Raw genomic sequence first — 17,117 nt, 5'->3', positions numbered from 1 at the left:
GCAACCACCATGGCCACCAGCCACCCTTCGCCCTTCCGCCGACTCCAGAAGCACCGAAGAAACCTCCTCGTCCTCCCAATCGAGCTACGGGACGCCGGGAGGCCCTGCATCGCCGTCAACCGTCGTCTTCAACCTCCGGATCCGACGGCCCCCTCCGGTCAATGTGCGGCCTCAGCGTGTCCCCGGCTACACCGAGTTGCTCCCCTTCACCGCTGTGAGCGCCCGCTTCGACTCCCCCTCTTCCCCGGCCTCTCCGCGTCCTCTAGGCCGTAGTTGCACGGACGCCGAGCTCCGGCCGCAGCTTCGCACGCCGCTGCCGACACCACAGTCGCCCCCGCCCATTTTTGAGCGTGTCTCCGTGCTCACCGAGCTCCCAGGAGCCGAACGCGTCCAACACCGGCCCCTGCCGTGCACCGTAGCTCCTTCTCCCCTCCCCGCCGAACTCCGGTCGCCGCCAAAGCTCGTCGCCGGCGAGATTCCGGCTGCCCCGTGACCACCCGTCTGGTCCATTAGATGCGCGAGTGCAAGAGCTCCTTCCCGGTGCGCTCAGCGCGCCAAACCACCGCCCAAAGCTCAAATCCGAGCCACGCCGCCGTGCGGAATGGTCGCCGCCGGCGATACTCCGGCGACTGCCGATGTGGCATGCTTGATTAGTGTTAGTGATCCAGCTAATTAACCCCTAGAGCCACTGACAGTAGGCCCCACCCCTGGTCAAACCCCAGTCAGCACTGGGTTTGACCGGGATTAGTTCCTGAGTCACTGACTAGTGGACCCCACTGGTCAGGTTTGACCTGGGGCGCCCAGTTGACTCTGCTGACGTCACCGTGACGTGGTGCTGACGCCATAAATCATTTCTGGATTTATTATTATTTCAGGAAATTTCAGAAATGCCCTAAACTTCAATAAATCATAGAAATTCAACCGTAACTCCAAATTAAATAATTTATATATGAAAAATTATCAGAAAAATTCAAGGAATCCATCTGTACCATTTTCATGCATGTTAGAACAACTTATAGGTTCTGTTTAGCACAAATCATATTAATGGCATTTGAATAATCACATATGGAGTTTGAATTTGAATCTTGTATTCAAACCAACTTCATTTAATTTGTTGCTAGTTGCATTAGCTCAAACACATTCATATTGCCATGTCATAAGCATGCATCATATTGTGCATTGCATTGATTGTAAATTCTTCTTTGTTGCCGGTATCTGTTCCCTCCCGGTAGACGATGTTCCGACGTTGTGATCGTTGACACTGATGAAGACTCAATGTTATCTTCAGAAGTGCCAGGCAAGCAAAACCCCCTTGTTCATTCCGATACAATCCCACTCTCTCGCTCCTGCTCTCTTTTACTGCATTAGGACAATACCGATTCAACTGTTACATGCTGTGGTAGTTGAACCCCTTTATCCTCTGCATGACCTGTCATTGCCACAGTAAATAGATGAAACCCACTAGCATGAGTAGGAGTTGTTTGAGCCCTGTTGTGCCTACTCATTCATGCTTGTTTGTCATGCCTGCTACTGCTTAGAGTTGTGTCAGGTCTGGTTCATCCGGGATGAATCAGAGGTGTGTGAACATGTCCTACTGTGTGTGAGCTGAGTGTGTGAACACGATTTGGTAAAAGGTGTCGGTGAGAGGCCATGTAGGAGTACATGGTGGGTTGTCTCATTGAAGCCATCCTTAGGAACTGAGTTCTGGGTTTGTGATCCATGATTCAGCTACTACCATACATTGGGCCCTGAAATATGACCCCGCTCGACTTCTTATTCACCCTTGTCCTCTGTCCAGGAGTTGCAAGTAGTTTCTGGTGTTTGTAGCTTACTGGAGGCCGTGGACAGCGCTGACCGTAGGGGTGGGCTGTGATGCGGTAGGCACGTGGCCGGGTATACCGGGCGCCCGTTTGGTGTCACGGAACTCTGTTCACATCGTTTGGGGCTGTGAGCGAAACTCCGGCCGGATCTCCTCATGGATGGAACACGAATAGGCGATAAACCTGGACTAGAGACTTGAGTGTTTAGGTAGGTCGTGGTCTACACCCACGTCGGCTTTCGCTTGAAGTCTGCCGAGCACATGTCGTGTGCAGACGCTAAGTGGTGGAAACATGTATGAAGAAGTACACCCCTGCAGGGTTAACATCATCTATTCGAATAGCCATGTCCGCGGTAAAGGACTTCTGGGTTGCTTATATCAGTTCATAGACAAGTGAAAGTGGATACCCTAAAATACGCAAGATAAGCGTGAGTGCTATGGATGGCGTTCTCGTAGGGAGACGGGAGCGGATCCATAGTGGTGTATTGATATGGTGAATATGTGGACTCGTGTGCGCCACCTCAAAAGAGTTACTTGCAGTCGTAGTTCAGGATAGCCACCGAGTCAAAGCTGGCTTGCTGCAGTTAAACCCCACCATCCCCTTTGTTGATAATGATGCATATGTAGTTAGTTCTGATGTAAGTCTTGCTGGGTACTTTTGTACTCACGTTGCTTAATTTATGTTTTTGCAGAGAGACTTCGGTCTCGCTAGTAGTTCCGCGTGGACTTCGACGTTTAGCTTGTTACCTCAGCTATGATCTTGTCCCCTCGGCAGGATCTGGTAGATAGTCAGGCTTCTCAGCCTTTTTCACTTATAGATGTCTGTACTCAGACATGATAGCTTCCGCTTGTGTTTTGATTTGTATGCTCTGAATGTTGGGTCATGAGACCCATGTTTGTAATATCTCGCTCCTCGGAACCTATTGGATAAACTACTTGAGTCGTAGAGTCATTTTGTGATGCCATGTTGTATTGCACATATCGAGCATATTGTGTGTATGTTATTGAAATGCTTGGTTTGTGTGGGATCTGACTATCTAGTTGTTTATCTTTAGAAGCCTCTCTTACTGGGAAATGTCTCTTAGTGTTTCCACCGAGCCATGGTAGCTTGCTACTGCTCCGAAACACTTAGGCTGGCCGGCATGTGTCCTTCTTCGTTCCTGTGTCTGTCCCTTCGGGGAAATGTCACGCGATGAATACCGGAGTCCTGTTAGCCCGCTACAGCCCGGTTCACCGGAGTCCTGCTAGCCCAGTGCTACAGCCTGGATTCACTCGCTGATGACCGACACGTTTGATGCTGGGTCACGGATGCCTGTCCCTGTAAGTTTGTGCCACTTTGGGTTTACGACTAGCCATGTCAGCCCGGGCTCCTTATCATATGGATGCTAGCGACGCTATCATATACGTGACCCAAAAGGCGCAAACGGTCCCGGGCCAGGTAAGGTGGCACCCGTGGGAATACCGTGCGTGAGGCCGCAAAGTGATATGATGTGTTACGTGCTAGATCGGTGTGGCATTGAGTCGGGGTCCTGACAATAATCATGCCCACAGATACTTGAGGCGACATTGGAGTATCTAGGTAATTAGGGTTTTGGTTGATTTGTGTCTTAAGGTGTTATTCTAGTATGAACTCTATGATAGATAGAACGGAAAGAATAGCTTCGTGTTATTTTACTATGGACTCTTGAATAGATCGATTAGAAAGGATAACTTTGAGGTGGTTTCGTACCCTACAATAATCTCTTCGTTTGTTCTCTGCTATTAGTGACTTTGGAGTGACTCTTTGTTGCATGTTGAGGGATAGTTATATGATCCAATTATGCTATTATTGTTGAGAGAACTTGCACTAGTGAAAGTATGAACCCTAGGCCTTGTTTCCTAGCATTCCAATACCGTTTACACTCACTTTTACCACTTGTTACCTTGCTGTTTTTATTTTTTCAGATTACAAATACTCATATCTACCATCCATATTGCACTTGTATCACCATCTCTTCGCCGAACTAGGGCACCTATACAATTTACCATTGTATTGGGTGTGTTGGGGACACAAGAGATTCTTTGTTATTTGGTTGTAGGGTTGTTTGAGAGAGACCATCTTCATCCTACGCCTCCCACGGATTGATAAACCTTAGGTCATCCACTTGAGGGAAATTTGCTACTGTCCTACAAACCTCTGCACTTGGAGGCCCAACAACGTCTATAAGAAGAAGGTTGTGTAGTAGACATCAAGCTCTTTTCTGGCGCTGTTGCCGGGGAGGTGAGTGCTTGAAGGTATATCTTTAGATCTTGCAATCAAATCTTTTAGTTTCTTGTTTTATCACTAGTTTAGTCTATAAAAGAAAACTACAAAAAAATGGAATTGAGTTTGCCTCATACGCTTCATCTTTTTAATATCTTTCATGAGAATGATGGAAAGGAAAATTGTGCTCAAGTGCTAGAAGAAGAAGTCTATAAAATGTTTGTCACTAAATCTTTGAATGAGGAGCATGATTGCAATGTTGTTAGTATGAAATCTTTGAATATCCATGGCACTAATGATGATTACACTAGTCATGATGAAAATGTCTCTTATAAGCATGTCAATTTTTGTGGAGTGCATAGAGTTTGCAAGTACACACCAAATAGGGAAGATAGATTTTGCAAGAGGCATAAGTATTTAGAAACTAAATGGTTGCAATAAAGACTAGATGCTTGTACAGAAAATTTAAAATTTCTTTGCCATCCTTGTGAACTTTGCAATGAACGTGATCATTTAAATCCCCAATGCAAATTGTTTCATGATCGTATCGTGTCCAAAAATTGTGATGACTTGATTTCCCTTGCACATCATGATGAACTTAGTTTGCTTTTGGGTAATCAAGAAATAAAACGTATAACTAAAGATATGCCGGAATTTGTCCTTGATAAAGCTCTTGATTTTGATCTAGAAGAAATTTTTATGTATTGTGCGGTGAATTGCATTAAAAACCCTTATGTTGCCAATTACATAAAGGAAAGAAAGCAAATGGAAGATGAAGAGAATACTAATTAAATGGAAGAGACTTCCCAATATCCTCCTAGTATTTCTTATGATGAATCAGGTAACGAGGAGGAGCTTTCTATTCAACCAATCTCATTAATAAGGAGCTCAAAAAAGAGGGTTGAACCCACACATGATGTGAAGAATAAAAAGAAAAGACAAAGAAGCAAAGGTAGAAAGGTATCCCTCCCAAATGATGTTACTCCTATTACTCATTGTGATGATGGTAATTGCTATAGTATTGGTGCTATCCATACTATTAATGATGAGAGTGATTATGCTTATGATAGGAAAAGGCCCAAGCTTGGGGATGCTATGTTTGATGAGAATGACATGTTTGAGAATATATTTGCTGCAATTAATGCTTGTCCCAAGCTTGGGTATGCTATGTTTAATGTAGATGATATTTTTAGCCTCCCAAGTTTTGATGTGCAAATTTATTATGATGATAGCATGCCTCCTATTTATGATGGTTATATTGATGAAAGTGGGTTTGGAAGAGTGTCATCTTTAGGAAGTAATGATCGCACTATTTTGGAGGGTGTTGAATCTTATAATATTTATGAAAGTGGATTTGGAGAGGTCATGACTTTATTTAGTGATGAATCCACTATTTTGGACGAGGTTTCAATTGATTATGATGAGAACAAAGTTGCTACTTATGATGATTATTATGATGAAACTTATGCTATAAAAAGTAGTGATGATTATATTTATAAAACTTGTCATGATTATGATTACCCTTTTTCTGAACATTACTCTTTTAATATGGAAACAATTTATAGTATTTGAGTCTCTTATGATACTCCCACTATTCCGAATGAGAAGAATTTTGCTTATGTGGAGAGTAATGAAAATTCTATGCTTGTAGATCATGAAAAGAATGCTTTATGTGATGGTTATATTGTTGAATTCATTCATGATGCTACTGAAAATTATTATGAGGGAGGAACATATGCTTGTAGGAATTGCAATAATATCAAGTTTCCTCTCGATGTGCTTAAAATCTTGAAGTTATGCTTGTTTTGCCTTCCGATGCTAGTTGATTATTGTTCCCATAAGTTGTTTGATCACAAAATCCCTATGCATAGGAAGTGGGTTAGACTTAAATGTGCTAGTCACATTCTTCATGATGCTCTCTTTATGTTTCAATTCTTATCTTTTGTGTGAGCATCATCGAAATCATCATGCCTAGCTAGGGGCGTTAAACGTTAGCGCTTGTTGGGAGGCAACCCAATTTTATTTTTTGTTCTTTGCTTTTTGTTCCTGTTTAGTAATAAATTCATCTAGCCTCTGTTTAGATGTGGTTTTATGTTTTAATTAGTGTTTGTGCCGAGTAGAACCTATAGGATAACCTATGGTGATAGTTAATTTGATCTTGCCGAAAAACAGAAACTATTGTGCGCACGAGAATAATTTTAATAAATCACAGAAAGGTGCTTTTTAGTTGATTATTTTTTGCAGTAGACCAATAGACAAATTTCCTAGGACTTCCTATTTTGTTAGGGTTTTTAGAGTTCCAGAAGTATTCGGAAGTTACAGATTGCTACAGATTGTTCTGTTTTTGACATATTCTGTTTTTCGTGTGTTGTTTGCTTATTGATGAATCTATGGCTAGTATCGGGGGGTATGAACCATAGATAAGTTGGAATACATTAGGTTTAACACCAATATAAATAAAGAATGAGTTCATTACAGTACCTTAAGTGGTGGTTTTTCATTCTTGCACTGGCGGAGCTTATGAGATTTTCTGTTGAGTTTTGCGTTGTGAAGTTTTCAAGTTTTGGGTAAAGATTTGATGGACTATGGAATAAGGAGTGGCAAAAGCCTAAGCTTGGGGATGCCCATGGCACCCTAAGATAATTCAAGGACAACCAAAAGCCTAAGCTTGGGGATGCCCCGGAGGGCATCCCCTCTTTAGTCTTCGTCTATCGGTAAGTTTACTTGGAGCTATAGTTTTATTCACCACATGATATGTGTTTTGCTTCGAGTGTCTTGTATGATATGATTCTTTGATTTTTAGTTACCACAATGATCCTTTCTGTACACACCTTTTGGTAGAGACACAACATGATTCGAAATTTATTAGAATACTCTATGTGCTTCACTTATATCTTTTGAGCTAGACAATTTTGCTCTAGTGCTTCACTTATATCTTTTTAGAGCATGGCGGTGGTTTTATTTTGTAGAAATTATTAATCTCGCATGCTTCACTTATATTAGTTTGAGATTCTCTTAGAACAACATGGTATTTGCTTTGGTTATAAAATTGGTCCTAGAATGATGGGCATCCAAGTTGGGTATAATAAAACCTATCATAGAAAGTGAATTGAATGCTATGATCAATTTGATGCTTGATAATTGTTTTGAGATATGAGGATAGTGATATTAGTGTCATGCTAGTTGATTAGTTGTGAATTTGAGGAATACTTGTGTTGAAGTTTGTGATTCCCATAGCATGCACGTATGGTGAACCGTTATGTGATGAAGTTGGAGCATGATTTATTTATTGATTGTCTTCCTTATGAGTGGCGGTCGGGGATGAGCGATGGTATTTTCCTACCAATTTATCCCCCTAGGAGCATGTGTGTAGTACTTAGTTTCGATAACTTGTAGATTTTTGCAATAAGTATATGAGTTCTTTATGACTAATGTTGATTCCATGGATTATACGCACTCTCACCCTTCCAACATTGCTAGCCTCTCTTGTGCCACACAACTTTCGCTGGTACCATACACCCACCATATACCTTCCTCAAAACAGCCACCATACCTACCTATTATGGCATTTTCATAGCCATTCCAAGATATATTGCCATCCAACTTTCCACCGTTCCGTTTATTATGACACGCTCCATCATTGTCTTATTGCTTTTGCATGATCATGTAGTTGACATCGTATTTGTGGCAAAGCCACCTTGATAATTCTTTCATACATGTCACTCTTGATTCATTGCATATCTTGGTACACCGCCAGAGGCATACACATAGAGTCATATTTGTTCTATGTATTGAGTTGTAATTCTTGAGTTGTAAGTAAATAAAAGTGTGATGATCTTCATTATTAGAGCATTGTCCCAAGTGAGGAAAGGATGATGGAGACTATGATTCTCCCACAAGTCGGGATGAGACTCCGGACCTTAAAAAAAGGGGGGGAAGGCCAAAGAAGCCCACCAAAATAAAAAATGAGAGAAAAAGAGAGAAGGGACAATGTTACTATACTTTTCAATACTTGTGCTTCAAAGTAGCACCATGATCCTATGTTGTCACTTTCATATACTAGTGGGAATATTTCATTATAGAACTTGGCTTGTATATTCCAATGATGGGCTTTCTCAAAATGCCCTAGGTCTTCGTGAGCAAGCAAGTTGGATGCACACCCACTTAGTTTCTTTTGTTGAGCTTTCATACACTTATAGCTCTAGTGCATCCATTGCATGGCAATCCCTACTCACTCACATTGATATCTATTAATGGGCATCTCCATAGCCCATTGATAAGCCTAGTTGATGTGAGACTATCTTCTCCTTTTTTGTCTTCCCCACGACCACCATTCTATTCCACATATAGTGCTATGTCCATGGCTCACGCTCATGTATTGCGTGAAAGTTGAAAAAAAAGTTTGAGAATAGTAAAGTATGAAACAATTCTTGGCTTCTCATCGGGGTCGTGCATATGATTAAATACTTTGTGTGATGAAGATAGAGCATAGCCAGACTATATGATTTTCTAGGGATAGTGTAGGACCTTGCAGTATGTCTAGAGGGGGGCGGTGATTAGACTACTTGACCAATTAAAAACTTAACCTTTTCCCGATTTTAGAGTTTGACAGATTTTAGCTATCTTTAGACAAGTCAAGCAATCATCACGCAATTCAAGCAAGCATGCAAAGAGTATATGAGCAGCGGAAATTAGAGCATGCAACTTGCAAGAAAGTAAAGGGAAGGGTTTGGAGGATTCAAACGCAATTGGAGACACGGATGTTTTTGTCGTGGTTCCGATAGGTGGTGCTATCGTACATCCACGTTGATGGAGACTTCAACGGTTGCGCGAGTGCACGGAGGGCTCCACCCACGAAGGGTCCACGAAGAAGCAACCTTGTCTATCCCACCATGGCCGTCGCCCACGAAGGACTTGCCTCACTAGCGGTAGATCTTCACGAAGTAGGCGATCTCCTTGCCCTTACAAACTCCTTGGTTCAACTCCACAATCTTGTCGGAGGCTCCCAAGTGACACCTAGCCAATCTAGGAGACACCACTCTCCAAGAAGTAACAAATGGTGTGTTGATGACGAACTCCTTGCTCTTGTGCTTCAAATGATAGTCTCCCCAACACTCAACTCTCTCTCATGGGATTTGGATTTGGTGGAAAGAAGATTTGAGTGGAAAGCAACTTGGGGAAGGCTAGAGATCAAGATTAATATGGTAGGAATGGAATATCTTGGCCTCAACACATGAGTAGGTGGTTCTCTCTCAGAAATGGTAAGTTGGAAGTGTAGGTTTGTTCTGATGGCTCTCTCAACAAATGAAGAGGAGGTGGAGGGGTATATATAGCCTCCACACAAAATCTAACCGTTACACACAATTTACCAAACTCAGTGGGACCGATTCAACAGACTCGGTCAGACCGATTTAGTAAACCTAGTGACCGTTAGGATTCTTGATGGGACCGACATGCAACTCGGTAGGACCGATATGGTTAGGGTTAGGGCATAACGTAATCTCAGTGAGACCGATTACACAAACTCCGTGAGACCGATTTTGGTAATAAGCTTTCCAGAGAGTTGATCGGGTAAACTTGGTGGGACCGATTCGCTCATTTCGGTGAGACCGAAATGTTACGAAAGGGAAATAGGGAGTTTACATTGCAATCTCAGTGGGACCGATCGCTCACTTCTGTTAGGCCGAAACGTTACGAAGGGAAACAGAGAGATTACAACCCCATCTCGGTGAGACCGAGATCCCTATCGGTAAGACCGATTTGCCTAGGGTTTGTGGCAGTGGCTATGACATTTGAACTCGGTGGCGCCGGATAGAAAGAATCGGTGGGACCGATTTTGACTTTGGGTTTAGGTCATATGTGGATGTGAGAAAGTAGTTGAGGGTCTTTGGAGCATATCACTAAGCACATGAAGCAAGAGGCTCATTAAGCAACACCTCATCCATCCTTGATAGTATTGGCTTTTCCTATAGACTCAATGTGATCTTGGATCACTAAAATGTAAAATGAAGAGTCTTGAGCTGTTGAGCTTGAGCCAATCCTTTGTCCTTGATATTTTGAGGGATCCACTTTCATCATCCATGCCATGCCATTCATTGAGCTTTCCTGAAATAATAGTCTTTGAATAGTATTAGCTCAATGAGCTATATGTTGTTATGAATTACCAAAACCACCTAGGGATAGTTGCACTTTCAATCTCCCCCTTTTTGGTAATTGATGACAACATATAGATCAAAGCTTCGACAAATGATAATAAGATTGAAAAACATCGTCGCTTTGAGAAGTATGTGATAAGCAAGAGCTCCCCCTAAATTTGTGCATAGCTTAAAATTTGCTTTGGACTGCAAATGCACAAGGAATTAGGCTCATGGGTTACTCTTCCATATCACATACATCTTGGTGGAGCGCTCAAAATAATAAAGATAGAATACATGCACTCATCACCAAGCAAAGTGAATGATCATTTAAGGATAGGTAAGATAATATCATCTAAAAAGCACAAGTGTGGCTTATGATCAAACACATGATCATCAATGTCTCACAGATAATAGCATAGTATCTCAAGCAATCAAAAGCAAACAAAGGTTTAACCATCAAAGCAAGAGAGAACAAAAGCAACACTCTCTCTCTCGAAGCCTGTGATCTATACATTTTTCTCCCCCTTTGGCAACAAGTTACCAAAAAGTTCATAGAAAATGCATAGTGCTAGATCGACTCTCAGGCTTGATATTCAGGTGGTGGTGTAGAGATGGCTCCTTGGACGAAGGCTTCAGTTGAAGTGGATGGAGCTGGAGGAGTTGGTGCTAGAGCTGGTTGAACTGGAGCTGTAGGAGTTTTAGCTGGTGCAGATGATGTGGCTGTGGAGTCTTTCACAGGCACTGCAGCTGACCTATGAGCTCTAGGCACTCTGGCAAATTCTTCAGTGGTAGTCTTGCCCTTCCTCTCCTGCATGTCATCCTGGAGCTGCTCCACAACTGACTGAATCTCAGTTACTTTGACATCTAGATCATAGAATTTTTGTTCCATGATTCTTTCCAGGCTCTCCTGGTTTTGAGTTAGGGTGGCCAACCCCTTCTCAATCCTCAGTGTTGATGCTATCAAGTAACCAAGCTGCTCCTGCTTGTTCTTCAAAAAGTATTCAGATGCCTCCTCTTGAGTTGGCATCTTGGCAGCCTTCTCTCTCTTTGCCTTCTCCTTCTTTTCTTGAGCTTGCACTGATGATGGTTCATTCTCATTCATCACAACTTGATTGTCCTCAAAGTCTGGATAGATAGCAAAATGTTCCTTATCCAGCAAGTAAGTTCCTGTGCCCATCTTTGAGTTAATCAACTCCTGAATCTGTGGGGCATACCCACAACTCCTCTTCTGATCTGCTGTTGTCCTCTTAATGGTCTCAACAATGAGGCTCATGACCTTGAATTTTTGTGGAACATCAAACAAGTGCAGCAAGTTGATAGCATGCCCTCTAATCATGTTGTGGTCACCTGACTTGGGCAACAGAGTGTGCCTTAGGATCCAGTTGATTGTTGCCAGCCCTGACAGAAGGAAGTGGACTGACCCAAACTTATGAGTCTCAATGGCAGCATCAGGAATTTCCTTGTACATATGAGCCATGGTGTGGTGGTCCATCTTCTTATTGGCATAGACATCCAAGTCATCTTCACTCTCCTTTGGGGCATTGATCAGACTAGCCCATTCCTCAATTCTTGACTGGTACCTTGTACCTTCAGACATCCAAACTATCCTGCCATCTGGATAGAAGTGTGTTGTGGAGTAGAATTGCATAATGAGCTCATCATTCCACTTTGTGAGCTTCTGCCCAACAAAGTCTGCAACTCCACAAGCAACAAAACTGTCTTGCACTCCAGGATAGTGTTCCTCATTTTCCTTCATGTAGGTACAGTCGACCCACCTCATATCACAAACTATTGGTTTCTTGTCCAACAACACTGTCTCATAGAAGTCCTGTTGTTCCTTAGTGTGGAACCTGTAGTCAACAGCAGTCCTTCTCCTGGTAGCATATGGATCTGACAGCCTCCACAATCTGAGTCCTGCATCCATTCTCAACTTCATGTTCTCAGCCACAGGATGAGCATCATTGTGGTCTGGAATCTTGAGCTTTAGCTTTCTCAGGACTTGTCCTTCATCATCTTCCTCATCAGCAACTTCAGGCACTGGGGCCTTGTTCTTCTCAGCAGCTGGAATACTCCTGGTATTCCTCTTTGGTGTAGTCTTGGGCTTGGGGGCAGCTTTGGGTGCTTCCTTGGGCTTTGATGTTGCAACCCCTGACTTAATAGCATCACCCATTAGCTTTTGTGCCTTGGGTGCTGGTGCAGCAACCTCTTCTTCCTCTTCAGAGTCTCTCCTCATATAGAGATTTCCAAGAACCTGGGTAGTAGTGGTTCTGGCTCTCTTCTTCTTCTTATCTTGACCAGCAGCTTCATCTTCTGATTCAATGGTAAACTTCATAGTTTCTCCAGTGGGAACTTTCTTGGGTTTGGAAGTTGTGACTCTTCTTGTAGGTGCCTCTTTGGGTTCTATCTTTTCAGGCACTTGTGTTGATCGTCTGACCTTCAGCAAAGGTGTCCTCTTAGCAGGAACCTTCCTATTGAGTCCAAGCTTTGTGTTCTTTGCTGAGGCATACTCCTTTTTGAGCTCTACCTTCTTGGAGGTAGCCTCATCTTCTTCTGCCATATAATCCTCATCTTCAGATTCTGAGGTTCTCTTCTTCCTTGTCCTGGTGGCAGCATTAGGCAGATTGCTTGGGGTGCTCCTGCTGCCATCATCTGAAGTGCTAGAGGGACTAGTGCCCTCACTCATGTGATTGTGCTCTTCTGACTTGTTCTGACTATCACTTTGGTCTGACATGCTGCAAATCACTGACTGCTGACCCTGTGAATAGTTATAGATGAGATAGAATGGATGAGCATCACAAAATGCAGAGATTTTTCAGAAGAATGATTCAAAAATTCAGTTTTAGTTTTCCACAGAAAGCATTTCGGATCAACCGATTTTCAAACTCGGTGATACCGAAGCAGTTTTTAAACCTAAACTGGTGAACTCGGTCGGACCGAGTCATAGTTCGGTGGCACCGAGACTGCTAGGGTTTCACAAAGTCCTAAAATTGGTCACACCGATTAGCAATTCTTGGTCAGACCGAGAGTTAATAGTGCAATGGCGTTAGCCAAATCGATGGGACCGAGTTTTTCAACTCGGTGGGTCCGAGATGGTTTCGGCGGAAACCTAACCCTAAATTTTCAATCGGATCTAATCTGAGGATTGTAGTGACTGGATAGGAGTGTTTCAATCGTGGCAAGAATCATAATGAACACAATGTGCTAGGAACCAGACGAGGATAGCACTGTGATCGATTCCATACCCTAGCTTGGCGATGAAGTCTCTACGGCGGCAACAGCGGGGGTGAATTCCGTTGACGGTGGCAGAGACCAGCGACAGGAGGCGGCTGGCGACGAGGAGACAATCCGGAGAGCCTAGAGGCAGAGCGAGCTATTGCGCAGGCAAAGAGGTTCGGAGAAATTTCCAAATTTTTGCCCGTGAGTATATATAGCCCGACCCTGTCGGTGTGACCGAGTGGAACAACTCGGTGGCACCGAGATGCATAACTGTATACAATTACTGCAACTCGGTGTGACCGAAACGTTCAAATCGGTTGCACCGAGATTGAAAACCTAGATCGACTTAGTGATCTCGGTAGGACCGAAATGGAGGAATCGGTCAGACCGAGAATCACAAAGAAGTTTTGGAAGTTTAAGTCTATGACGAATCAGGGACTCCGAGTGCTCCTCACACAGAGTGGTTCGAATCTGACTTGATCAAATTTTGTGATGTAGCATGAATAGAGTTTGAGACGAGAAAAGCATAGATAGCTAGAGAAGGTTCTTAGGCATTCTTGTCCATCCACTTGGCAAAAAGAAAAAGAACCCAAACAATCAAAGCAACAAGTGGATGTCCTCGAATGAGTAAAATATGCAACCAACATGCTCACACAATAGAATGGCAAATAAAATATGTGACAAAGCATGCACAACCAATTCTAGCATCTATCAAACAATTGGCGATGACTAGGTCATCTATATATGAGTATATTGACTTAGGAGTCAAATGAGAACATTTGATCATGGGTCAAACTCATCGTTTAAGCTCAAGTGGGGTTACCACTTTTACATAATGCATTGATGTGCTCACACCATTAGAGTTGCTTTGACTCAATTCTTAGAGTTAAGCTCCCCCTAGATGTGAGATCCCCTTTTAGAGGGATGAACTAACCTTGGGTTTTGTCGATGATGACTTCATGTAGGTGTTGAAGATGTGGGTGCTCAAGGTTGATGTAGATCATTTGGACCAATCCTTTTGGAGTGAGTAGCACTTTCAACAAACCTAAATGGGTTAGTCCCACAAGGAACAAACAAGAATATCCATAGACATAGAGTGATGCACACACAAGATGATGTCCATGAAATCATTAGGTTACCTTGTCCCTTGCCTTACCAACATGAGGGTTTGTGACTCCTTGAACTAGTGCAAGATGTGGAAGTTGATTGCACTTGTCCTTGCCATAAAGATATGAGTGAAGAATGTTGGCGGAGTCACCCTCAAGAACTCTCTAGTTCTTCTTCTTCGGGATGCACATCATCTTGATGGGAATCCTTGGAGTTGTAGTTGTCCTTGATGAAGTAGAACTTGACGTAGTCTTGGGAATCCACTTGACCGAGGCCTTAGGTGCTTCTTCAAATGCATCAATCTCCTCTTGAAGCTTGTCCTTGACTTTCTTCTTGTGGTCTTGTGGTGGAAGATCATCTTGTGTTTGTGTTCCCTTGAACAAAGTAGGATCATACTTCTCTTGTTGAGGAACAAACTTCGTCTTGGGGTATTGATCTTCTTCCCACTCAACTCCATTGGCATTGAACTTTCGTTCAAAACCAACACCTTGATTCTTCCGGTGCCTTCCTTGCTTGCGTACAATTTCCTCAAATTGCTTACTCCCGGCAAGGCTCTTGTAAACACCTTTCTCTATAATTCCCTTAAATAAGCTATTTTCTTGCTCAAGTGTAACTTGGCTAAGAGAATCATTAGTGGAACTAAGAGAACTACTAGAAGCAACAATATTGGATTTGGCATTATTATTGTTACTACTAGAGGAAGGATCTTTCTTGAACTTGTTACTAGACTTGACTTGAGGCATGTAAGTAGATAAGAGTAAACGCTTGGCAATGTAAGAAGAACTTTTCTTATAGAGATCATCATTGATTGCTTTTAAGAACTCATGCTCTTGCTCAAGATTGAGCTTTTCAAAGCGTAACTTCTCATGAGCTCTTAAAAGTTCTCGATGATCTTCAAAGATAGTTTCATGGGCTAACTTAAGAGTGTTTAGTTCTTTGGTTAGAAGCTCAATCTTCTCCTTATCATTGTCATTCGTTTTATCTTGATTAGCATGATTAATTGACGTTTCATCATAGTATTCATCACTAGAGTTCTCAACAAGTAAATCATCATCACCTAGCAAGTCATCTTCATCACTATTGAAATCAACATACTCGGGATGTGTTACCTTTAGACCTTTGGCCATGAAGCATCTTCCAATTCCTTCATTTGGTGAACCAAATATGTCGTAGGAGTTGGTTGACACAAGTGCTAGACCGGCAACACCTTCATCTTGAGTATATTCGGAGTTGGAGTGATAGCTTCTTTCAGATTGATTGTCGGAGTCGGAGCCGGATACCCATTCACCAACATGAGCTTGATGTCTTCGTTTTGTGTAGCTCCTTGATGACTTGTCCTTCCTTTCCGAATCCTTGCTTCTCCGTGAGGGTCTTCGTTCATAACGATCATCTCTACTCCTCCCCTCTCTTGGTGGTGATTCTTCTCTTTTGCTTCTTCTTTTCGGAGAATCTTCTCTTATTTTGTAGGGTGCCGTACACTCATTGGAATAGTGTCCGGGTCTCCCACAATTGCAGCAATTGCGGTCTCAACTAGAAGATCTTTTGTCATTGTAGGACCTTGACTTAGAGCTTCTTTCTTTGCTTCTACTCTTGTAGAATTTGTTGAAGTTCTTCACCATTAAGCTCAATTCTTCGTTGAAGGTTTGTTTCTCACTTGATGATGTGGGGGCTTCACATGAGGCCTTGTAAGCACCACTTGACTTGTTGTGAAGTTCCTCCTTATCCTTGAGTGACATCTCATGAGCAACAATTCTTCCAATGACTTCCGTTGGCTTGAGATCTTTGTAGTTTGGCATCATTTGGATCAATGTGCACACGATATCATACTTTCCATCCAATGCTCTTAGGATCTTCTTGATGATGAATCTGTCGGTCATCTCTTCACTTCCTAAGCCGGCAATCTCATTTGTGATAAGAGCAAGCCTAGAGTACATTTCAGCGACACCTTCACCATCCTTCATTTTGAACATGTCAAGCTGACTTTGGAGCACATCCAACTTGGATTCCTTGACGGAGTCGGTACCTTCATGCATATCAATCAAAGTATCCCAAATTTCCTTTGCATTCTCAAGACGGCTGATTTTGTTGAATTCTTCGGGGCACAATCTGTTGAAAAGGATATCACAAGCTTGAGCATTGTATTGCAGCATCTTCAACTCTTGCGCGCTAGCTTCACGGTTTGGCTCTCACCCATCAAAGAATTCACCTTGCAAGCCAATACACACAATAGCCCAAACGGCGGGGTTATGTCCAAGAATATGCATTTTCATTTTATGCTTCCAACTAGCAAAATTAGTACCATCAAAGTAAGGACCTCTACGGTGATAATTTCCCTCGCTAGACGCCATACTCTCCTAGGTTGTGAAACCAAGGCTATGACCACCAAAAGCTATGGAAATCAAAGCAAATGGAGACCAAAGCTCTGATACCACTTTTAGGACCTTGAAGTATGTCTAGAGGGGGGGTGATTAGACTACTTGACCAATTAAAAACTCAACCTTTTCCCAATTTTAGAGTTTGGCAGATTTTAGCTATCTTTGGACAAGTCAAGCAATCATCACGCAATTCAAGCAAGCATGCAAAGAGTATATGAGCA

At 42.7% G+C, this 17,117-nt stretch overlaps 1 protein-coding gene across 1 annotated transcript in view; it reads right to left on the bottom strand.

Annotated features, from left to right (window-relative positions):
* LOC119309297 overlaps positions 1-12,530 on the bottom strand; it is a 40,440-nt gene extending 27,910 nt beyond the window's left edge. The window contains exon 1 of the mRNA XM_037585319.1: positions 11,786-12,530. Coding sequence (XP_037441216.1) covers positions 11,786-12,530 — 745 coding nt within the window. The remainder of the gene's footprint in view (positions 1-11,785) is intronic.
* Positions 12,531-17,117: the final 4,587 nt, after the last annotated feature.

Source organism: Triticum dicoccoides, chromosome 5B (genome assembly GCF_002162155.2).
Source record: "Triticum dicoccoides isolate Atlit2015 ecotype Zavitan chromosome 5B, WEW_v2.0, whole genome shotgun sequence".
Taxonomy (NCBI): Eukaryota; Viridiplantae; Streptophyta; class Magnoliopsida; order Poales; family Poaceae; genus Triticum; species Triticum dicoccoides.
The sequence above is the reverse complement of the archived record's forward strand: the minus strand, read 5'-3'. Positions and strand labels throughout refer to the sequence as shown.